This window comes from Pseudorca crassidens, chromosome 12, assembly GCF_039906515.1.
Source record: "Pseudorca crassidens isolate mPseCra1 chromosome 12, mPseCra1.hap1, whole genome shotgun sequence".
Taxonomy (NCBI): Eukaryota; Metazoa; Chordata; class Mammalia; order Artiodactyla; family Delphinidae; genus Pseudorca; species Pseudorca crassidens.
This window is the reverse complement of record NC_090307.1, coordinates 51560073-51583824: the sequence shown is the minus strand read 5'-3', so window position 1 is coordinate 51583824 and position 23752 is coordinate 51560073. Positions and strand designations below refer to the sequence as shown.

General features: G+C 41.8%; 1 protein-coding gene across 5 annotated transcripts in view; it reads left to right on the top strand.

Moving 5' to 3' along the window:
* TTC39C (tetratricopeptide repeat domain 39C) overlaps window positions 1–23364 on the top strand; it is a 101464-nt gene extending 78100 nt beyond the window's left edge. For 3 of the 5 annotated variants that reach the window (XM_067699483.1, XM_067699484.1, XM_067699486.1), the window contains 8 exons: window positions 5742–5835; window positions 8180–8287; window positions 12733–12842; window positions 13863–13986; window positions 19746–19843; window positions 20973–21077; window positions 22380–22418; window positions 22970–23364. In XM_067699483.1, the coding sequence (XP_067555584.1) occupies window positions 5742–5835; window positions 8180–8287; window positions 12733–12842; window positions 13863–13986; window positions 19746–19843; window positions 20973–21077; window positions 22380–22418; window positions 22970–23059 (768 nt within the window). In that variant the 3' untranslated portion in view covers window positions 23060–23364. Of the gene's footprint in view, window positions 1–4921; window positions 5266–5741; window positions 5836–8179; window positions 8288–12732; window positions 12843–13862; window positions 13987–15006; window positions 15322–19745; window positions 19844–20972; window positions 21078–22379; window positions 22419–22969 lie in introns of those variants that run through there. The other 2 variants (XM_067699487.1, XM_067699485.1) reach the window with 2 other exon arrangements.
* Window positions 23365–23752: the final 388 nt, after the last annotated feature.

Sequence of the window (23752 nt, the reverse complement as noted above, 5' to 3'; positions counted from 1 at the left end):
ATACTTACTGTGTCTTCATATTTGTACTTTGAGATCTTTACTTTCTAAAGACCTTAAAAATATATTAATGTGGAAATAGCTTCAGAATAACTTAATCTTTTTTAATTGGGTTGAAAATGTTGCCCATGGTCTGTCCATCCCTTTGTATTACATGTTTCATTTTCCTTTGTCCCCTGTCTCTCCAGGCAAGAGCACACACTTGTATATTTGTGGTAGAATCTTAACTCAAACAGCTCCTAATTATACCTGCTAGATAAAATATGGAATTTCTCTAGTTTTGTTTTTTTTTAACCTCTATGTGACCACAAGCAGAATTATAAAGACAACTTACATTTTCTAAAGGACTGCAGGGAATTCCCTGGTGGTCCACTGGTTAGGACACAGCGCTTTCACTGCCATGGGCCTGGGTTTGATCCCTGGTAGGGGAACTAAAATCCTATAACCTGTGTGGCCAAAAAAAAAAAAAAAAGGACTGAAGAGGATGAAGCAAACAAAACATAGTATAATAAGAAAAAAGTGTCAAGGGAACAAAAACAGAAGTTAAATTAATATGAAAAGTATTAGTTACCTAAATCCATTTATGTTTACCATATTGCTATATAAAAGATAACTCTCAGATCAGCATAAAAAAGACAAATCCAACAAAGTAAATAAATATACAAGCTAACTAAAAATATTTAAATGGGGCTTCCCTGGTGGCGCAGTGGTTGGGAGGCCACCTGCCGCTGCAGGGGACGCTGGTTCGTGTCCCGGTCCGGGAAGATCCCACATGCCACGGAGCTGCTGCGCCCGTGCGCCATGGCCGCTGGGCCTGCGCGTCTGGAGCCTGTGCTCTGCAATGGGAGAGGCCACAACAGTGAGAGAGGCCCGCATACCGCAAAAAAAAAAAAAAAAAAAAAATTTAAATGGTGATACAAAAGTAGAAAGTAAAAGAGTAGACAAAATATATCAGGCATACATAAATTTAAAAAATGACAGCAATGATAATTTAAAAATCGAGGGCAAAATGCATTAAATGGAACAAAGCTGGTTTAAAACTTTATGGTACTTGACAATTAAACTAACAGTCGTAAAATTATATATTCCTAAGAAATAGCATTTTCTTTCTTAAACATAATAAGAAACTTGCAGGAACACAATTATGAGAAACTGACAACTCTTTCATTCTTAAAAAATCTATTTTATAATAAAATAGTCTCTGAGTTTTCTGCTCAGTTTTGCTATAATCCTAATACTGCTCTAAAAAATAAACATTACTAATTAAAAACAAATCTGGAATTTCTCCCAGGGTTCTGAAATAATTTGTGAGAAGCTGAATTGCTACTTACTGCAAGTCTTTGTCCTAAAAGTTAGAAAACAATATTGTGATTTATTTCCCAGTGCTATTAACAGGAGACAAGGTACCTATAGACAATACCTGTGTTTTAAAGACAGTTTACCTTTCCTAAGAGCATTTTATTCACATGAATTCATTTATTTTAGCATCCCTGAGAGTATAAACAAAAATTACTTCCTAAGGTCCAAAATTGTGTAGGTTATGAAGTTGGCGCTGAAATCTGGTACTATTGACCAGTATTTAACATTCTTCGTTATACTGTGTGCCCATTAAAAGAAAACATTTATATTACAGTAATTGAAACAAATGAATTATTCAGTTGGAAGGTATGGCTTTAGAGTGAGCTACTTATTTACGTAGTCCCAGAGCACAGAGAATATGAAAATAATTTCTGCCAGTCTACAAGTTCTGGCATTATTCTGCCACCAGAACTTGCAGAGGAGAGCACTAAACAAACCCCACTTCATTCTGAACGTAGAAATTCTAAATAAATATTAGCAAATCAAATCCAGCAACGTATTTGGTAAATGCCGTATTCCAACCTAGTAGGGCTTATTCCAAAAAGGCACTCGTGGTTCAGCCCCAGGAACTGTGTCCCTGTTATCCGCTGCATTAAGGAAGTCATTGATAAAACCATTCACTCCTGTCGATAGATGCCCAGATGGCATTTAATGAAATGCACTACCCAACCCAGATTTTAAAAAACCGAACAAACTATTAGCAAATTAGAAAGGAAACCTCTCTATTTGGTAAAAATGGGCATCTACTAAAAGCATGCAGCAAACTGTATTTCATGGTGCAACATTAAAATATCCTCTTTTTCATATTCTTTTATATACTGTATAATAACGTATACACATCGTTTGTATTAGAATAAACCAAGGATACGTGCTATGCTTGCTTAATATTCAGTATTTTAACTGGAGGTCCTACCCAGTTACAATTGTCTATTGTAAATGAAGAGACAGCACTATCGTTACTTGCAAATGGTTTGAATATCTCCCTGGAAAATCCGAGAGAAAAAGAGATTAAGAATTATAAAAATTCCTGAGTATAATAATGTGACATGTACAAAATCAACTTGAAAAAATCCACAGGTTTCCTACATACCAGCAACATTCACTCGGAGAATAAAATGGAGAAACAAAACCCTTTTGCAGTTGCCACAAGTGTTATAAAATGCCTAAGAATACACCTATCAGGAAGTCCCGAGTAACTGGAAAAACACACAGTATCCCTGTAGTGACAGTGCTGTAGCTGTAAGTCCTGCTGATTTTAATTTGGCAGTAAATGTGCTCCATTTAATTTGGCAAAGATTCGTGCTTTTATCCTTCATGGCTTCCTCTGGAAGCAGATAAAAGCTTGCCAACATTTTTTTCTCCTTTTACCAGCAAGGAGACTGAGGCTTCAAGTAGTTTTTGTGACACAGTGTATCAGCGCACAATTCATGAGGCAAAAAGCCTGTATAGTAGTAATTCTTGGTTTCCTACGAATCCATTTTCTATATTTTCTTCAGGGTATGTGTATTTCTTTAAAAATTAAACTGGGAATCGAGTATCAAATTGAGGCTAATCCTCTTTTCTCTGCTGGGTTGTGGATGTTTTAATTTGTAACCATAAAGACTCCCATAGATCATTTTTATTCTGAATTGTTTTGGTGAAAAGGGACCTATATTTCCACTAATTTAATGGCTGTTCATTGTACTTCCTTAATGAGTGATCAGCCTAGAAGTAGAATTAGTTTTGTAGTTATGCTTGCTCCTGGGGTAATGCCTTTAAGCTCCGTAAGTGGTCTCAGTACTTCCCAGTTCTATTCAAGTGCTTGTGACACAAAGAGCCTGGAACTTTCTTCACAGTTTCATCTTTAAGGAAGAATACTGTTCTAGTTTCCCAAGGCTGTTGTAACAAATTATCACAAAGTTTATGGCTTAAAACGACAGAAATTTATTCTCTCACAATTCTGGAGACCAGAAGTCCAAAATCAGTTTCTCTGGGCCCAAATCAAGGTGGTCAGCAGGGCAGCGCTCCCTCCGGAGGCTCTAGGGAAAGTCCATTCCTTGCCTCTTGCCTCTGGTGGCTGCCTGCATTCCTGGGCTTGTGGCCAGATCACTCCAGTCTCTGCCTCCGTCCTCTCACATTGCCTTCTCCTCTGCTTATGTCAACCCTCTCTCTGCTTCCCTCTTGTAGGGATACTTGTTGATTGCATTTAACGCCGCCTGGATAATCTAGGGACTCTCCCCCATCTCCAGATTCTTAGCTTAATCAATCACACTGGCATCCCTCTCCCTGAAGAAAGCATGCAGTTGGAGCAGAATTTGAATACTAGTCAATTACTAGCTCCCTGACCTTGACCTACCGTTGTTGAACGTCAGTTTCTTCATCCGAAAATGGAACTAATGCATACCTATCTCAGAGTCTTTGAAAGGGTTAAGAGAAATAACGTTGATTCAGGTATTACTTGGCTTCTTTTTTTCTTTTCTTGCGTTCAGAGCTTAGTTTTGACTCATCTTGGTGGCTTCAGAGTCCAGTTCCATCCTGGGCACCCAGTAGTTGCCTGATAAATGTTCGCCGAGTAGTTTTCTGTCCTCTGAAGGGCAGCGTGGCGTTGCACTGCCATGCACTGAACCCCAGCTGGGGTCAGCTTGGTAGTGATGGCCCATCTGGAAATATCCTGGGGGTGATGGTTGAATGCCATTAACTTGGGAAACTGGGGAGGTGCATGCAAAAGCAGAATCCCTAACCCTGTGGTTTCTGTGCAAATAGGCTAAATTGAATGCATGTGTGATGCAGGGAAAGAAGTATTGATCCAGAAAGGGGAAAGTTAGAAATGGGAGTAATGAGTGTCCAGATCTCTCTACACACACACACACTTGCTTTTCATTAGAGATTGATTGATTTTTTACCTTTGGTATCTGGCTGTGTGCTCACAATCAGTGTAAATGTCTGACTTAAGAGCCGGAGGCCTGTTTCATTCCTGTGAGGTTCCCTTCAACTAGGTGTTGAGCTAGTTGAGAACAGGAATTAGTGATACAGTGATGTGTATCTTCCGTGGCTACCTTCTGTATCTTCCGAGCACTTGTGGGTGGTGATACAGGGTTGAACGCTACAGTCTGAACCTTGCTGATAGCAGAGTGAAGTGTTACTGTGGGGCACGAACAGTTACTGGTCCAGCCATGGCCGTGGTTACTGAGTCATTTGGCTTCCAGAGTTCCTGAGTCACAGACTGTCCTGCCGATCTCCTTGCTGACTCATCTGTGCCCTGTGTGGAGTCCTGGGGCCTCCTGCAGTGACCGTGCATCACTCAAGGAGCTGAGGAACGTGGTGGGTCTGGTCTCAGGGAAACCAGCAGCCCCTCTTCTAAGACCCTTCATGCCCCCAACCTGGCTGCCCTGGGGGAGAAGAGGCAGCCAGGGGCCTTGGAAAGGGAGTCGCCTGGGAGCAGCAGCAGGAGGCACACAGGGAAGCACAGAGGGGAGGGCTGAGTGCAGGGCGGGAAGAGAGGCGCTGGCACCTGCGGGAGGGAGAAAGGAGCGCTCCTGGGCACGTGTCAGTGAGGGCAGGCTGTGTCGCATCTTGGGGACATTTAGGATTTATATTATTACTGATGCGTGATACTTAACGCCTGTCGTTGCTGTATTTACGGTTTAGTTTACCTCCCTTTTATCCTGATGGTGCCTTTTAGGTGCTCTTACCAGGTGCTTGTGGCATCAGATCAGCAGACTCTGAACGAGATCTTTCATGGAAGAAAACACTAAATGTATTTAACCAGGAAACGGTGGGACAGGCATTTGAGAGTCTACTGGGGTTCTGGACAGTGCTAGATGAATGCAAAAGTCGGAAGTGTAATCTGGACCCTCAGAGAATTTCTGAAGTGTTGGGAGAAGAGGGCTGATGACCAGAAGCATTCGGAGAACATCACCGGGTTGTGTGGTAGAGCGTGAGGGGCTCCCGGAACAGGGAGAGGCTGGGGCTGGGCTAATGGACTGGCCCTGGGCAGTACTGACTGCCAGTGTCTCTGGGCCCGGTGGGTGTATGCAGGAGGGTGAGATGCAGTCCCTCTTCTGTCGAGCTTACCTGTACCATGGAGCCAGATCAGCAAATCATTGTATTGATCACACACCAAGTTCTAGTGCACGTGTGCACAGAGACCGCTGTGGGAGAGGGTGGTGTGAGCCGAGCCCTCACTGGTGGGTCCTTCTGACCGAGCAGAAGGAGGAGTGGCCTGCGCTCTGTTCAGCTCACAACCATGTGAGGGGAAAGGGGGCGTTTTCCCAGAAACCTTTACATCACCCTCTTCTCTACTGCTTAATCTGCTTGACTACCAAGGGAAAGGATGCTTTTGAACTAGGATGCTCGTAATGTTAAAGACAGATCTTAGCCAGTAACTGTTGTCATTTTTTCCTTAGTGTCAAATCAACAGTGCCTTGACTTCCTTCCATACTGCTCTGGAACTTGCAGTAGACCAGAGGGAAATCCAACACGTGTGTCTGTATGAAATTGGTAAGTATCGAATGTCTGTCCGGTCCCTTGTCATTGAAATAGTATTAATGCAATAGCTCATGTCCAGCTGAACGTCCAGCTTCTTGTCCTGCAGTGTTAACGCATTCCTGTGCACGTTTTCATTGTTAATGCTCTTCAGTTTGTGTCTTTGTGAGATGCCTGCTGCCTTGTGTAATAATAGGACTTTGTTACCATAGCGCAAGTAGTGGTACTTAATGAATTCTCATTTCTTCTTTCTAATATTTTGCTCCTTATAACGTTTAGATTCTAGGATGATAGGTGAACTTAAATTAATTGAGTAAAAACCATTTGTGAATATTTTATTGGACTGGATATTAGAATTCAGGACTGTTTTCTCTTCCCTCCCACCAATGTTCGCCTGAGAAGAAAACTACGGCTTAGGAGAAAATTGGGCACGTAGATTCCAATTCCAGCTCTTCTGCCAGCTAACTTGGAGACCTCACCCTGTGGCAGCCCTTGGAGCTCAGGCGCCTGCCCTGGGAGCAGCTGTGTAATTAAGATGAAATTAGCCGGATGAGCATCAGACAGGATGCCTGGCCACATATGTTAGCTGCTTCCTCCCGCTTCTCCCCTCCTGGAGGGGAATTTATAGACAGACTTGGAGGCATTTGTTTGCCACTTGCTTGCCTGCTGTAGACATAACTGTCTTCCTGAATCTTTTTTTTAAAGAAGAGTGCAAACTAAAAGATTGAGAACTGCCCAGTAATCAGCATTATGTTTTAAACGCCTGTTATAGCTTAGGGAGTGGAGATGAGGTATGATCCAGTGGGAAATGTATTTTCCTGTAAACTCTGCTGGAGCTCTGGTTAGTAGCCATAATGTGGAATGGAACGTGAAACACATTATCAATGTGATGTTTTGAGTAAGACCAGGCATCTCTGATTTCACAACCGATGAAACAGTATAGGACTTGAATGGAAGGGACTAGCTTCGATGTCCTTTTATTTCTCTTGTTTAGGACACTGTTATCTTTTTTCTTGTAGTTTCATTGAGATACCTTTGACACGTAACATTGTATTTAAGGTGTACAACATGGAGATTTGATACCTGAATATATTGTGAAATGATTATGGTGGCCTTTTTTCGTGTGTGCACTGTTTCCGGGTCTGTGGCAGGGTAGAATGTCAGAACGGAAGGAATCTTGGAAATATCGAAACCCAGAGCTAAGGACTTCGGAAGGTTAACTCAGGGTTGGGGTGGGGGGAAGTGGGAATAGCAAAGTCAGGACTTGGCCTCCTTATTCAGCTGTGGTGCTGCCTCCCACCTCTGTTGCGGCGTTTAATTCAAATCTTATCTCGATGTCCATTTTAGGATGGAAAGAATTAGCCCCCATGTTTACTCTAAAATATGTCAACTTCATATCATATCCCACAGAATTTGACACTGAATTTTATGGAAGTGTGGCTCGCCTTCATCCCTCTAGTTCAAATGGTAGGTCTAAGGTGACACGACTGCTTCATGGTGCAGCGGATAACAGAATTTTTTTATGGAGGCAAATCGTGGGCAGGAGAGAGCAATGGCCTTCGACCCTCAGTTCTTCCCTCTTATTAGCCGTGTGACCTTGAGCAAGTCCCGAAGCCTCTTCATGCCTTAGGCTTTCTCCTTGGGCAGGTGAGGACGCCGTCAGCCACCTTTCCAAGACTGCACTAGGATTAACAAGAACTACATCAGATGCCTGCCTGACACACAACGGGATGGCTCCGTGGATGGGAGATACCGTTACTAACAACGAGGGATAAAATTCCTTGTTTCCTTATTGCTGCTGCCCCCCCACCCCACCCAGGATGCCACCCTAACAGTGTTTTGCTCTGGGAGAGGTGGGGTCCTTTCTCTGCCCCTGCAGAGGGAAGGGTGGCAAGTACTTGATTTCTCACTGGCTTCCTCTCCAATTCTCAGGAAAGGTTGCTAATTGACTGTGATCATAAATGCACAGGTGAGCGTGGGAGGCTTTTCGAGATGGTCACTGTGTGTGTAATCTACTGGCATCGCTTCTTTCTTTGCGCCGGTGCCTGCTCTTGGGAGAGAAGAACCACCGTGCTTGGGTTGATCTCCAGCCGGGGGAGGCAAATCGGACGGTTTCCCTAGAAATTTTTACTTTCCTCCCTTCGAAACTGCTTCATTGGTTGTGAAATCAGAGATGCCTTGTGTACTCAAAACATCATATCGAAAATATTTACGAGGGAAAAGATACTTAGGAAGTTTTCAGGCTGTTGACGTGGAGCCCTCACAGAGAAAGTCAGCAAGAATACGACGTTTGTAACGTACAGATGGGCTGTAGAGCGTATTACTTTAGGGTCCCGTACTAGAAATATCTCTTTCACAGGTTGGTGCAGCATGATAGAGCTGAATTTCAAGGATGCGTTTGACTCCTTTGAGAGGCTAAAAAACGAGTCCCGGTGGTCCCAGTGCTATTACGCCTATTTAACCGCAGGTGAGTAGACCACGGTCTGCACGGCCGCAGCGCGCCCTTCTGTCTCAGATTCGCTGACGCGCGTTGGCCGGTGGGAGAGTGATGGCAGAGGGTGCAGAAGTTGTGTTCTTCACAGTTTCCCACAGCGTGTGTTGTTTTGGGCTACAAGTAAATAGCAGCTGAGGAGCAGCTCTCCCCAGCCCATCTGAACAGAGGGGTGGTTCGGTGCTGCACGCCCTGCCCCTCCCCACGTCCCCTCAGGGCTGGGTTGGTCACATGCTGGGTCCCGGAAATGCTTATTGTGAGCTTTTTGGTTTTGTCCTAAACAGCCTCAACTTACCCTTACCGCTCTCCTTTATTTTCTCAAATCTATTTTTGATTTATTAGGAATTAAAAGAATTTTAAAACATGTCTTTTAAATCGTGTTAACGTCTTTGTTTAGATTGTTAGTACCCTGATTACAGAGTTGTACGGATTTTGAGTAGTCTGTTCCAACCTTGTTTTACTTATTAACCCTATTATAATTACAGTGTGATTTTGCAGAACACAAGGTAATTCAACACTGCATGTCATTATAGCAGAAACAACTGTAATGTCTGATAGGCATATCAGTGTGTATTGCCTTTTTACCCTTAAATGAAGAGATAGAGACATGCTGCCACCTGGCGGACAAAATAGCTGTCTGTGCCCTGAGCTACAATACATGAAGTGCAGTTGTGATGCAGAACGGTCCAGGTGGAGATTGAAGAGACCCAGGTAGTTGTACATTTTCTGCCTCTAACAATGAGCTCTCCTTACACACCCATATAAGTGATTCTTTTACTTAAAATTTAAGGCTAATCCAAACATTATTTTCAATATCTTCTTATTTCTCTGAATATTTGGATTTAACAAAACGTCTCCTGTCATTCCATCCCCTTAACTGGTCTCTTTAAAATAAGATAGAATTAGAAGATGGTGACTAACGTGTCTGTCCTGGATGTTCTGAAACTACAGTCCGTGAGCAGTCAGGATGGAAGGCCCTTACACTCACAGGCCTTCCTGCAAGCCCCGCAGGTATTAATCCGTTTTCGTATGGCTCTTATAGCTGATGTTTGAATAGGATTATTTTCAGTACGCTGCTTAGGATACTTTAAGGGTTGGTGTACAGAACTCACAGGCATCTCAGATGAAAGTAGCAGGCTTGGTGTGCGCAGCACGTGGACGAACGAAAACAGAGAGGCTGCAGCGCCCCCCCAGCGGTCGTTAGGGTGTAATGGGGCCACGTAGTCACTGTGGGCAACTGTTTCTTTTTAATCGTTGTTGAGCATAGAACATGAAGAAATAATGGTACGGTGTGGGTGTGTTGAGGAGCATTTATTCTCCAGATATTGGAAGTCTCAGGATCATACCAGTTGCAGCAGATGATAAAGCGTGAAAGACTCTAGGCGCCACCACGGGGCCTTCGTGCAGATGTGTAGGAGCTCCACCTAAAGAGTATGTGGGGAGGGGAGGGAAGGTCACTCTGTCAAGCTCTCAGAGAAGGCTCCTTGCAGGAGCTGTCATTTGAGTTGGCCTGAAGGACAGGTACGTGTTACAGGCAGCGTCGGAGAAAATGGGCATTCAGCAACCAGAAACACTACCATTCGGGGCTTAGTTCCTTGTACTATTTCTTTTTTTATATTTATCTCTTTTTTTGTAAGAACATTTAAGTTCTACTCTCTTGGCAAATTTCAATTTTATGATACAGTATGATCACATGTAGTCACCATGTTATACGTTAGATCTTCAGACCTTATTCATCTTATGGCTGAGAGGTTTTTTTTATTACAGTAAAATATACATAAAATGTATTTTAACCATTAAAAAAAAAAAAGGTTTTTTTGGCCGCACCACGCAGCTTACAGGATCTTAAGTCCCCAGCCAGGGATCGAACCCAGGCCCCCAGCAGAGAAAGCCCAGAATCCTAACCACTGGACCGCCGGGGAAGTCCCTATTTTAACCATGTTTAAGTGTGTGGTTCAGTGGCATTAAGTTCCTTCACAGCCATCACCACTGTCCAACTTCATTGTCCCAAACTGAAACGCTATGCTCATTACACAATAACTCCCCCCTCCCCAGCCACTAACCACCACTGCTGTACTTTCTGTCTGTGTGAACTGGATTATTTTAGGTAAGTGGACTTGATTGAAGCTGGTTTATTTCACTTAGCGTAGTGCCCTCAAGCTTCATCCATATCGTAGTATGTGTCAGAATTTCATTCGTTTTTAAGGCTGAATAATATTCCATTGTATGTACAGACCATGTTTTGTTTATCCGTTCATCGTCAGTGGATGCTTGGGTTGTTTCCACCCTTTGGCCATTGTGAGTGATGCTGCTGTGAACACGGTTCTTTTTGAGACCCTGCTTTCAATTCTGTTGGGTATGTTACCCAGAAGTTAACCGAAAAGCTTAGTCTTAATGGATGAGCCAAGCATCCTAAGTTCTGTGTGGGTCTCAGACTTAGGGTAAATCAGAGACGCTCATGCTTTCAAACATCTGCGTCTTTTAGAGCAACTGTCTGCAACTGTACTGGGAGGAGGTGGTGTACATTCTTCAGGATCTGAGGTATTAGTGTTGTAGAACTGCAAAGGCGATTCAGGTCCTGTTACTGTTGATGTTTATGACTCTCTTGTGTACCCACAGTTGCTCATTCTTTTTGTAATATTATGTGACTATATAATAATGTTACCAGTTATCTGAGGAGACCTCAGGCTAGGGGCAGCGGAAATTATTCTTTTTAATTGATCTACTATGTGACCTCAGGCAAGACTTCTACTTTCCTGGACCTCTACATCCCCTGATCTATAATATATTGGAGTTGTTTTACAGAACGATCACTGAACTTCTTCCTGGTTTTGAAATATTATAACCCAACCGATGAGGTCATTTTGGATGGGTTCAGGCCACCACATCTGGAGCAGTGCTGCTCTTATAACTGGGGGTGATCTCTCCTTTTGAATATTCAGCCTAATCCCACTTATTCCCAGTAGAAATCTTCTGCCTTTCCCATCACCTTGATGACGTCAGCTTTCTGCAAACCTTGCTGCTTGCCATTAGCTGCCCATCCTCTGACGTGCCATAGCCCTGTGCCTGGCTTGACCAAGCCCCGAAGTGCGAGTACGGGACCACCCAGTTGTAGGACTACTCGAATAAAGAAGAAAGAACTAGCAAATCAATGGACATTCCAACTGGGGGTTGAAAAACGATATGTGGCAAAGACAAAAGCAACAAAAAGTTAACAGAAATGAATTCATCTTCATGGGAGTTGAAAAGAGGACAACAAAGAGTAGTTGGTAAAGTTCCAATGAAGGGATGGGACTGCAGCCTGGTGTGAAGTTTGGAGAAGGTAGCGAGCAGGTGAACCAAAGGAAATACGACTACGTCTTTGCCGGGGGCTCTGGGTGGGATGAAGATAGCATGCAGACCATCAAAATCTTACCCCCCTCCAAGGCTCAGCTTGACTCTTAGTTCCTCAAAGCTGCCCTGATCACTCCAGAGAGAAACCATCCCTTCCCTTGTTGAGCTTTTCCAAAAGTACTTTGGTGCCAGGACTCCCAAGGCTCTCATCACTATATACATTGTAGCTCTGGACTGTGTGTCTTCTCTCTCCAGCTGAAATGTAAGTTTCTTCTGGGTGTAAACGTGTGTGTTTCTTCTTCACATTCTTGCTGGCGGCTGTAGGTGGTAGGTGCCCAGTAAACGTGCAGGACTAATTCATGCCTTTCTTGCCAGGTGCAGGGGTATCCTTCTACTACCGTGAGGCTTTCACAGTCCTCCTGGCTCCTAAGTGTTCTTGCCTAGATTCCTTTTTCTTCCACTTTCTGAGTATGTGAGCCTAAATGGACTGTAGTCTGTGATAATATCTGGGGGTTTTGTTAATGTTCAAGACTAGACTATCTTCCCCAAAGAGGACTTAGGACTGTAGTTTTCCCACCTGTCCCCGCCCCCCCCCCACCACCCCAAAGCTCAGGGAACCTAGCGCCAGGGAAATAGATTTTTTTGTTTTGTTTATTTTGGGCTGTGTTGGGTCTTCGTTGCTGCGTGCAGCCTTTCTCTAGTTGGCGAGCAGGGGCTACTCTTCGTTGCGTTGCCCAGGCTTCTTGTTGCGGAGCACGAGCCCTAGGCACGCAGGCTCAGTAGTTGTGGCACAGGGGTTAGTTGCTCTGAGACCTGTGGGATCTTCCCGGACCGGGGATCGGGCCCGTGTCCGCTGCATCGGCAGGCGGATTCTTAACCACTGCGCCACCAGGGAAGTCCCGGGAGATAGTTGTTGAAATGGTGGAACGACGATCAGCAGGGTGGTGTAGTCCCACGTGTAACAGTCTTTTAAAATATTTGCTCCCATTTTTTCCTTTGGTAACGTTTTCCAAGTATCATCAACCTAGGTATCCGTTAGTGGCATTTTCCCCCTAATACTTAAGGATTACAACGATGGTTTCTCACAGTTTGTCAGGGAGCCACCGGTGATGTGGACGGGGCACAGATTGTCTTTAAAGAAGTTCAGAAACTCTTCAAAAGGAAGAACAATCAGATTGAACAGTTCTCAGTGAAAAAGGTATGTTGGAACCTGTTGATCTGGTGTGTCATTTATGATGGATATTTGCAACCATTGCCACCTTGGACAGGTTGTAAGAAATCATATGCAAAGCTGGCAACCTAACGCCATGCAAAGTGCAGTTCACGACTGTAGAGAGAATTTACTCCCATGTCATTCTTCTGCTCTGAATGCAAAGTACTGTTTGGTTGCAGATCATTAGAGCAGTTGTTTCTTTGACTGGATAGAGACATTACAGATCCTGTGGAGCTCATGAGCCTCCAGAGAGGAAGAACGTCTGTCTGAAGAGCTAGGTGAAGAGCTAGCTAGAAGAATGCAAATCAGCAGAACCTGGGCAAGAGATACAGACTGTTAGTTCTCATAGAGTGAAAGCATCACGTTCTGCCCTAATAAAAAACAAAAGTGTGCATCAAATATCCCAGCAGAAGGGCCCAGGGCTGTAGGGACAAAGCCCCAATTTACTTCTGTACTTTTAAGAATACAGTTTAGCTGAATTACCATGGGTTACCTGACAACGTATATCCTGAATTTTCCATGGTTTTAGTTGTAAGTTTTTATTGAATGAACATTGAATGATTTAGTGTGAGTATAAACTAGATTGTAATGTGGAATGCCCCTGAGAGGACTGGGACTAATTAGAAAACTGAAACGTCAATAAGACCGTAACTAAAAGGCATCTGGTATTACATCCTCCATATAAACCCATCAAGTTATTATTTGTCACCCAGCTTTTATAAATTTCTTTGACTTAGAATGAAACTAGATTCATTTCAGTTTAAAGTTTTCAAAATATATCCTGGATCTTGATAGTAGATTGAATTGAATAAGAGAAAGCCATATCTACCAATATATTAAAAATCAGAGAGCAAAATTTAGAGAGAAATTTTCATTTTTAACTTTGCGGGAGGGGATCGTTCACATCAGATATGAACCATGTATTTTTTAATGTCTCTGAAATATTTTTTTTATCTGAATTTGTTTTTTTTTCTAATGTTGCCTAATCATTCCAACTGCTTGCAGGCAGAGAGGTTTCGGAAACAAACCCCAACCAAAGCGCTGTGCGTGCTGGCGTCCATTGAAGTGTTGTACTTGTGGAAAGCCCTCCCCAACTGCTCCCTCCCCAACCTACAGAGGATGAGTCAAGGTAAAAAAACAAAACAAAACTGTGCACGGCAGCTTGTTCCTTCAGTGTGTCACTAATCTCCTCTGATTCAGAGAGTACAAATCTGTCATTCTGGGACAAATGGTGCGATGGTTGAAAAAGTTCCGTCACTTAGGTGATGGAAGTAGGAGGCACTGGAAGGGACAGATGTACTTGCCTTGTCCGCAGTGTGTGGCGATGCACACTGATCGTCAGGGTTGTTAATCCTAAAGCCATGCGGGTGGCTGGAAGCATACGTTTCCACCTGCCCCCCGCAATGAAACCTCTTTTTTCATATGGACATCCATTAAAATGCACAGATATTAAGCGTACATGCAGTTCAGTGAGTTTTGACAAATATGTACACTGTGGCATCCACCCCATGATCAAGACATAGAACATTTCTTCCACCCCTGAGATTTCCCTTATGCCCCTTCTCAGTCAGGCCCCACCTATGGCAACCCCTGTTCTGATTTTTCTCTCCACAGATTACATTTTAACTTCGTCCAAGTGGAATCAGACAGTGTGTACTTTTTAGTGCGTGGCTTCGTTTGTGCAGCCTAGTGTCTGTGACACCCACGTTGTATCTGTGTCAGTAGTTTGTTCCTCTCACTTGTTGAGTGGAATTCCATCGTATGGCTATACCTGTCCCACGGTTTGTTCATTCCTTCTCCTACGGGACATTTGGTTTTTTTCTGGGTGTTCAGCGACCGTGCGTAAAGCTGCTACAAACATAAGTGTGCAACGTAAGTGTACTGACCTTTTGTGTGGAATTACATACTGATTTCTCTTGAGTAGACACCAAGGAGTATAATTGGGAACCTACCTTTTTGATTCATATGTTTAAAAAATCATAAGGCTATAAGTTATGGTAATAAAACCTTCATAAAGTCATTTTTATTATAGTTGTAGGAGAAGTTCATGGAGAGAATGTCTTAGTAAAATAAAGCTTTACTGGTTATTAAAGAAATATTGTGGGCTTCCCTGTTGGCACAGTGGTTAAGAATCTGCCTGCCAATGCAGGGGACACGGGTTCGAGCCCTGGTCCAGGAAGATCCCACATGCCGCGGAGCAGCTAAGCCCGTGCACCACAACTACTGAGCCTGCGCTCTAGAGCCCGAGAGCCACAACTGCTGAGCCCGTGTGCCACAACTACTGAAGCTTGCATGCCTAGAGCCTGTGCTCCGCAACAAGAGAAGCCACCGCAGTGAGAAGCCCGCACACCGCAACAGAGTAGCCCTGCTCGCAGCAGCTAGAGAAAGCCCGCGTGCAGCAACGAAGACCCAATGCAGCCAAAAATAAATAAAATAAAAATAAATAAATTTTTTAAAAAAGAAATATTGTAACATTTCTTCTGAAGGTATAATGGCAGACATTTGAATGATATTTTATAGTCTGGCAGATTATTTCCTTTGCTCTTCACTGGAACCCAGGGAGGTAGAAAAGGCGGACAGCATTGTTGTGCCCGTTTTATAATGAGGAAGGCGAGACTCGGAACAGGTGACTTGCCCAGCTCCCATAGGACCAAGTGTCTCTGCTGCTGGTCTGAGGATGGCACATTGACTAGCAAAGCTTTCAGCTCTCTACACACAGCTTCATCTTCCTGGGAGCATGAAGATATTTAAACCATGCAGCTGGAAAAATGATTACATGGTGAGAGTGCTGTGTTAAAACACAGGGACTTCCTGGTGGCGCAGTGGTTAAGAATCCACCTGCCAATGCAGGGGACACGGGCTCGAGCCCTGGTCCGGGAAGATCCCACATGCCGCGGAGCAACTAAGCCCGTGCGCCACAACTACTGAGCCTGTGCTCTAGAGCCCGTGAGCCACAACTACTGAAGCCCGTGTGCCTAGAGCCCATGCTCCGCAACAAGAGAAGCCACTGCAATGAGAAGCCCACGCACCGCAACGAAGAGTAGTCCCCTCTCGCCGTAACTGGAGAAAGCCCACGTGCAGCAACAAAGACCCAACATGGCCAAAAATAAATAAATAAATTAATTAATTAAAAAAACCAAACACACACACATACAGTTATCCCTGTGTATCTGTGGGGGATTGGTTCCAGGACCCCCTACACATACCAAAATCCGCGCATGTGCAAGACCCTCATATAAAATGGTGTAGTATTTGCATATAAGCTACGTGCACTTTTCCATGTTTACTTTAACTCATCTCCAGATTACCTGTAATACCTGATATGATGTAAATGCTATATATGTAGTTGCAAATACAATGTAAATAGTATGTAATTAGTTGCTTTCTGGAATTTTTTTTTTTCCCAGAATATTTTCGATCCACAGTTGGTTGCATCCGTGAATGCAGAACCCGTGGGTATGAAATGCCACTGACTGTTCATCCAGAAAGATGGTTTTATAGAAAGCAGTTACCTTTGGAAATGTAGTCTTAGTCACATATATGCTGCTCTTTTCCAAAAGTGATTTAGTATTAATATTTTGGACTTATTCAAAACTAATGGCTGTATAAAATTTGTCAGATTTCTTTGTAGTCACACTTGTTTTTGATCAAATGTAGCGTTTTCCCTTGAATCACATGCTTTTATCATCAGAATTCCCTGCAGATGCCTGTTGCTTATTTAAAAAAAAAAAAAGTTCCCTCTCAAAGGTCAAAAAATTGGTCAGTGTTGATATTCTAGAGCAAAGTAATGCAACTCCAAAAGAAGTTGTGCGCAAAGGCCCTGTAATTAGGGTGTGTAACCCTCCTAAGGGAATTACTTGAAAGGAAACAGAATTTTCTCGGATGTTCAAGTTCTGCTCTGTTTAAAAAGATTCATAATTTTAAACCCATCCCTGGTTGTTGATGCAAGTCTGGAATATAAACCAATGTCTAACTCAAAAGACCAGTAAGGAATTTTAGGTATTCTTTTTTTTTTAAAATACATTTATTTATTTATTTTATTTATTCTTTTTTTTAGTTTTTGGCTGCATTGGGTCTTCATTGCTGCTCGCGGGCTTTCTCTAGTTGCGGCCAGCGGGGGCTACTCTTCGTTGCGGTGCACGGGCTCTAGGTGTGCGGCCTTCAGTAGTTGTGGCATGCAGGCTCAGTAGTTGCGGTTTGCAGGCTCTAGAGCACAGGCTCAGTAGTTGTGGCGCATGGGCTTAGTTGCTCTGCAGCATATGGGATCTTCCCAGACCAGGGCTCGAGCCCGTGTCCCCTGCATTGGCAGGTGGATTCTTAACCACTGCACCACCAGGGAAGCCCCTTAGGTATTCTTTTTAATGCACAAGTGCAGGATCATGTGTTTAGAGATAATTAAAACAGACATGCAAATATAAAATGGTAACTGGCAGGCACAAGAATGATCATCACTTAATGTGACTAAATATTCTCTGAGCTCCTTTCCAGCTGTCAAAATAGACAACAACGATGTGGCCCTGGGGAGGGAGGTGGGCTCTGGAGTGAATATGAGATAATTCTCTAATATTTTTGCTAAAAATCCAGTTAAGAGAGCTGTTAATTAGATTATTCTCATTCTCCAATGTTAAGCAGTAATGATCCAAATCGACTCAGTCATATAGAAAACAGGTGAAGATCTTTGTAGAGAAATAGTTAAGTTCCAGGAGAAAAAAAGCCACCTGATTGTGGGTGATAGAGGTCATCTGCATTGATTACACTCTTCCCATCAGGCCCACACAGCTTTGTGCGCTTAGCTTATCACAGTCCCTGTCTGTGACTCCCTGCATCAGCAGAGCTAGCTGGATTTTTATATCCTTGTCTTGTAATTTCATTCATTCCCTTCCTCACCCACCTGCCCATCTCCACTGCATTCTTCCTCTGCGTTTTAAGGATGTTACCATGTATTCTCAGCACAGCCGTCAGAGTGCACCTATTAAAACCTAAGTCATGTGGTGGTGGTTCACTTCTGAGACCTTCTGTGGCCTCATCTTATTCAAAGTAAAAGTCTGGATCCATCAAGTGGCCTATGGTCTGTACACACACCCCCACTGCCATTGCCTCTCACCACGCTTCCCCCCGCTCACCAGGCTCCAGCCGCACTCCTTACTGATCTTGAACACACCAGGCACGTGCAGCCCTTAGTGCCTTTGCACTTGCTGTTCTCTGCCTTCAAAAGCTCTTCCCACAAATATCCACATGGCTCCTTCACTCATTTTCTTCACGTCTTTACCCACCTGTGGCTTTTTCAATGGGCCTTAACCTGTACCTTTCCGACACACATGCATACTGCTATCCCCTTTCCTGGCTTTATTTTTTTACCTTAGTGTGTACACTTCCTTAATACACTTATTTTACCTATCTGTCTTTTGTGTTATCTCTCTCCTCCACAAAATGTTAGTTTCCTAAGGGCAGGAATTTTTTTCTCTTTGGTCACTGCTGTCATATAGTAGTTGCTCAATAAATATTGAATGAATGAGTAGAATTAGTGAATGAATGAGGGGATGAATGAAGTACATTCCCCTTTCCTTAACACTGCCACTGCCTTAATATCTTTTGAGTACTTTTTCTGTGGAGGTATTTTCAGCCTAGGTTTTTGAGGCACCCCCTGCTTCTATAGGTTTAGACTCTTCTTCACATTTACCTCTTTGTCACTCTACCCAGCTCTTCCAATAACTTCCAAAACTTTTTCTGGAACCTTGAGCGCTCTCTCTCTCCCTCCCTCCCTCCCTCTCTCTGTCTCTCTCTCTCTCTGTCTCTCTGTCTCTCTCTCTCTCTCTCTATATATATATATCTACATATATACATACATACATATATATCACACATATGTACATATATACATGTACATACATTTATGTGATATACATTGTGTATGTGTGTACATATATATTGTATGTGTATGTTTCTATAAAATCTTTTCAAATCTCAGTATCTTTATTGGTTCATAGAAATAATTACTATTTTTCCTCTTGTATTAGCTCCACTATGTTTCCAATTTCCACTCTTTTCATTTCCTTGGAAAACTTCCATGTTATCCTCCCAACATGTGTGCCCATCCTCCGCAGTAGATGGCAAGCTTCTCGAGGTGGAGGGATCAAGTCTGATGCCCTCTCAGAGACTGGTGCAGTACCTCCTACAAACATGTGAAGGTGCTCATTGCATGGTTTTTTGAATTAATATGATGCAATTGAAAGATAACAATAGACTTTATTTTTCAGAGCAGTTTTAGATTCAAGCAAAATTGGACAGAAAGGACAGAGAGTTCCTACACACCTCAAACCTCCCCCCCGCCATGTGTACCCACACAGCCTCTCCAACCATTAACATCCCCCCTGTTGCGGTGCATTCGTTACAGCTGAAGAAGCAACACTGGCACAGCATTATCGCCGGAAGTCCGTAATTTACATTAGAGTGTATGCTTTGTTTCGTACATTCTGTGGGATCTGACAAATGTATCATGACATGTATCCGCTCTTACAGATAGTATGATACAGAATAGTTTCACTGGCCTGAAAATCCCCTGTGCTCTACCTTCCAGACCTCTGGCAACTCACCACAGTTCTGCCTTTTCCGGAACGTCATGTAGTTGCAGTTGTACAGTATGCAGCCTTTTCACATTGGCTTCTTTGACCTAGTAATAATATGATGCAATTTTGAGCCTTCTTGGCACCATGAAGTTTGATATCTTTGTCTTTCTTTGACTAAGGATACTCACTAATGGATGAGGAAGGGAAACCTTCTCAGTTTGAACTTGAATACGTTGCTAAACAATGAAATGCTTAACTCTTGATGGTATTTAAGGAATTAAGTGAACGTATTTCCTTCCTGCTGTTTTCGCTTCTCTTTAAGCTTGCCATGAAGTGGATGATTCATCTGTCGTTGGATTAAAGTATTTGTTTCTTGGTGCCATACACAAATGTCTAGGGAACTCAGAAGATGCTGTCCAGGTAAACTGTTCATGGGGTGTCATGGCTAAGGAAACTAAACTGTGAAAACCTACATATACGCTTGGGAATAAGAAAAAGGAGAAAGCATTACATAAAGCTAATCTCCCACTGCAGTGAGTTTCATCCACTTTATTTGATTACGGTCATCTTCTCAGATGCCAGAAGTTGATGACGGTTCATACTAGCTTTTAATGTGACTTCAGAGCCTTAGAATACTTCTTCACCTATGGGCTTCTTTTCTGGCACTAGCTGTTTATCAAAGATGACAGCCTCAATTGGAGGAGGAAGAAATGAGGAGGCAGACAATTTTGAAGGAGCAGAGGGAAGCCTCCTAGCTAGGTAAATACAGATATGATCAGGCATGTCAGCCTGTGTCCACTTTTCCTCCCTCTATAACTGCAGATTATTGATGCATTACTGAGGTGAGGTCTAGAAAGTTGTTAGCTTAAGATATTCTGCGAATGTACTCTATGAAAAAGAACCATTCATTATCTTCAAATGTAGTTGGAGGGATTTTTTTGAGTTTTTTGTTTGGTTGTTTTTTTTTTTTAACATACATCCACGTGTTATTTTGATTATTCTTTGAGAGAGTTCATGTACTGTAGTAACAGACTTCGGCTTTTAAATCCTAGGGTGTTGATACACTTGTATTATAATTTAAAATTAATTTTCAGTGTGGGGTATAATAGCTATTACACAGCTCTGAATAGCTTATTTTAGATCATATGCTTAAGTATCAGTAAGATACAGTCAAGACACCTGTCAAGAGATGGTTCTTGGCTTGTTTACTTTCTGTCTTAAATATTAAAATGGAATGTTCAGATTTGGAGATGCTGATAAAGATGTTCTCTGCAATAAAATCAGCAGAGGCTGGTGTGTCAACTAGGAAAATAAATAGCACAGATTGGGCTGACTGATGGGTAACATATACTGGCGCAAGTTCACCAGACAGGTATGTAAAGGACTTATAAGATATGAATGAGAATAAATGGGAAGGAACAAAGACGCAGAAAAGGAGAAAATCTGTTACAGAATAGACATCCTCCTAAAGATGTGATGAGGCTTAAGTAGGAAAATGAGCCTAAGTAGAGAAATGAATTAATTCCAAAAATATTCATATTACTTTCAGTTCTTTCAGCGAGCTGTTAAAGATGAGTTGTGTCGTCAGAATAACTTATATGTTCAGCCATATGCTTGCTATGAACTTGGCTGTCTTCTGTTAGACAAACCAGAGGTAAGATCTTATCTATTTTCTTAAATTATGCTCATCAGCAAAACTGTGCAAGTGAACAGGCACAAAACATCCTTCATTTAAAGTAAGTTGATTGAACATAGTGTGTTTTTGTTTTGTTTTCCTTGATTTCACATAGAATGAATCCAAGAAGCTATTAATCCTATCTCACTGTGTTTAAGGAGGTAATCTCTTCCCTGGAATTAGAATGATAAATGTAACTTTGGGGACAAAAATTCATTTGGGGCAAAATCATTGCCTTTTCTAGAGTGGTCTGGTATGATGTAATGTGGTTTATTCAGAGTACAGAATTGCATTGTGCTTCTAGCTCCGCTGTTTATTTTTATTTAGTGTATGATATGGTTAAGTTATTTAACTACATACCTTCTTCCTAATCTGTAAAACAGGATAAAAAATACCTCCCTTGCCAATTCAATAATGATGGTAGTGAGAATAAATGAGGATGGTGTGTAGGATTACTTAGAAATTTTAGAATACCTTATAAGTTTGACGGTCATCATTAAGATGCATATTTAAGGACAGTGGGGCAGTTTTTTTAAAAGTGAATTTTAATAATGCTGGATTTGCTTGGTACCTTCTTTTAGAAGCTCAATTACATACTATTGACTGTATAAAATTCTAATTTTCAGTAAATTCAAGTCAGCCTTCAAATATATGGACTTTTTGAAAGTTGAGCTAAATCAACAGAAATATTCTAGCCTAATCCTTAAATATGTAGCTTATCTTGCCAAGGATAGGCTGTTAATTGGTAACTCTTTTCATTTGAATTTCTAATTTTACCAAAATAGAAAATGCAATTTTTATGAATTTTGGTAGAAACTTCTAACACCATATTCTTTAAGGAAATTTTTACTCTTAATGCAGCCTTAAAATATATACATAAACTACAAGAAGACTGGTCTGTCTCTTGAAAAATGAAGTTGATATTCTCAATCAGTAATGCCTTCAAAAAAACTTACTGACTTCAGATAAACGTAAATTATCATCAATTTTGTGTGTTTTAGTAAGATCTTAAATTATTACACTCTTCTAAAGTATGACAGCCCTTTATAAAATAATAATGAAGATTATGAAAAATTATTTATCAAGTAATGTCTTAATGTAAACATGTAAACAGCATTACATTAAAGAAAAATTGAGTCAGTATGCTTGAATGAGCACTTGACTCCCCTCTATGTCACTGTGAATTTGTTGAATTAATATATCTTCCTATTATAACATTTTCTGCTTGAGTGTATATAAATATAGATGTTAAGAGATAATGTGTTTTTCTTACATTCATAGACTGTAGGAAGAGGCAGAAGTCTCCTTCTTCAAGCAAAGGTAAAAATGCCTAAAAACGCTCAATCTCTCTCTTTCCAGTGACCCTTCTTATCCTCTGTAGTGTACTCTGGAGTCTGAATTCAAGAAATTTTGTGAAATGATTGTCTTGGTTGGTATTTCTGGAGGGGAAACTGATAACTGAATCAGTGAGCAGTTGATTTTTAAGTGAAATTACACATGAAGCTCTTATGAAATCGCTCATCCTGCTTTATAAAAACTCTTCTCATTTGAGTGGGAAAATAACTGTTGATTTCATAACTGTGTTCTTGAGTTAAGAAGTTCTAACAGCAACTTCCACTGAGCCCAGCTTAAGACTGCTGTCCCAGGAATAACATGAGGGAAATTTTCCAAAGACAGCATTAATAATGCTCAGTTGACATTTTAAAAACGGACACAAAGCTTGAGGTCTGGGAAATAAGAAAAATCAAGTGAATGCAAAACCTTTGTTAGGAGTGTAAGGAATTTTACTTGGGTCAGTACAAAGCTTGGTGTGATTAATACTGTAGTATTACAGACAGCTTAGCTAATACTCTCTTTCTCTTGTCTTTCAGGAGGATTTCTCTGGCTACGACTTTGAAAACAGATTGCACGTCCGCATCCATGCTGCTCTGGCTTCGATGAGGGAATTGGTTCCTCAGTGACAGACCCGAAGTTCCCGCTCTGTCCCTCCCCACACAGGTTCTGCACTTTAAAAGTAGAGGACACAGCTCTTATGAAGATCAGCTTTTCTTCTGAAAACCACCTGGGCCTGGGACACATTTTCTCAGTTAGGTTGATGTATTAAAGATCTCCTCTTTTAAACACATAGCTAAAAAGTAATAATGATGATGATAATAGTAATAATAACTAACCACCTGGGGAGAGGGTTAAGTGACCTTGTTCAAACATTTTAGTTTTGTGATTTATTATTTTTTAAATAAAATTCAACTAAATATTCAACCTGCAATCTTGTAGGAATGCCTACTTGAAGCACACATCTGACTGGGTAACACTAAGAGGTACCTGTAAAATTATTAACAGTATCACGACGTAGCACTTATATCGTGTTTTGAAAAAATAAAAGTGCTTTCTCGTGTTTTACTTTATCCTCAAACTGTTTCTGAGAATGACATAGCACAGATGTTTCCATTGTCCAGACAATGAAACTCAGGCACAAAAACGGCTAATTGACTTATCGCAATTAATTATTCCTGTTATTATGGAGTAATGAATAGAATGCAAGTCTCCTGACCACAGACCGAATAGTCTTTCATTGTAAAAAATATATATATATGTTAATAACCAGGATTCCATGTTTTCTTATTAAAAAACAAATACTCTTCAGCTGAAGTTGT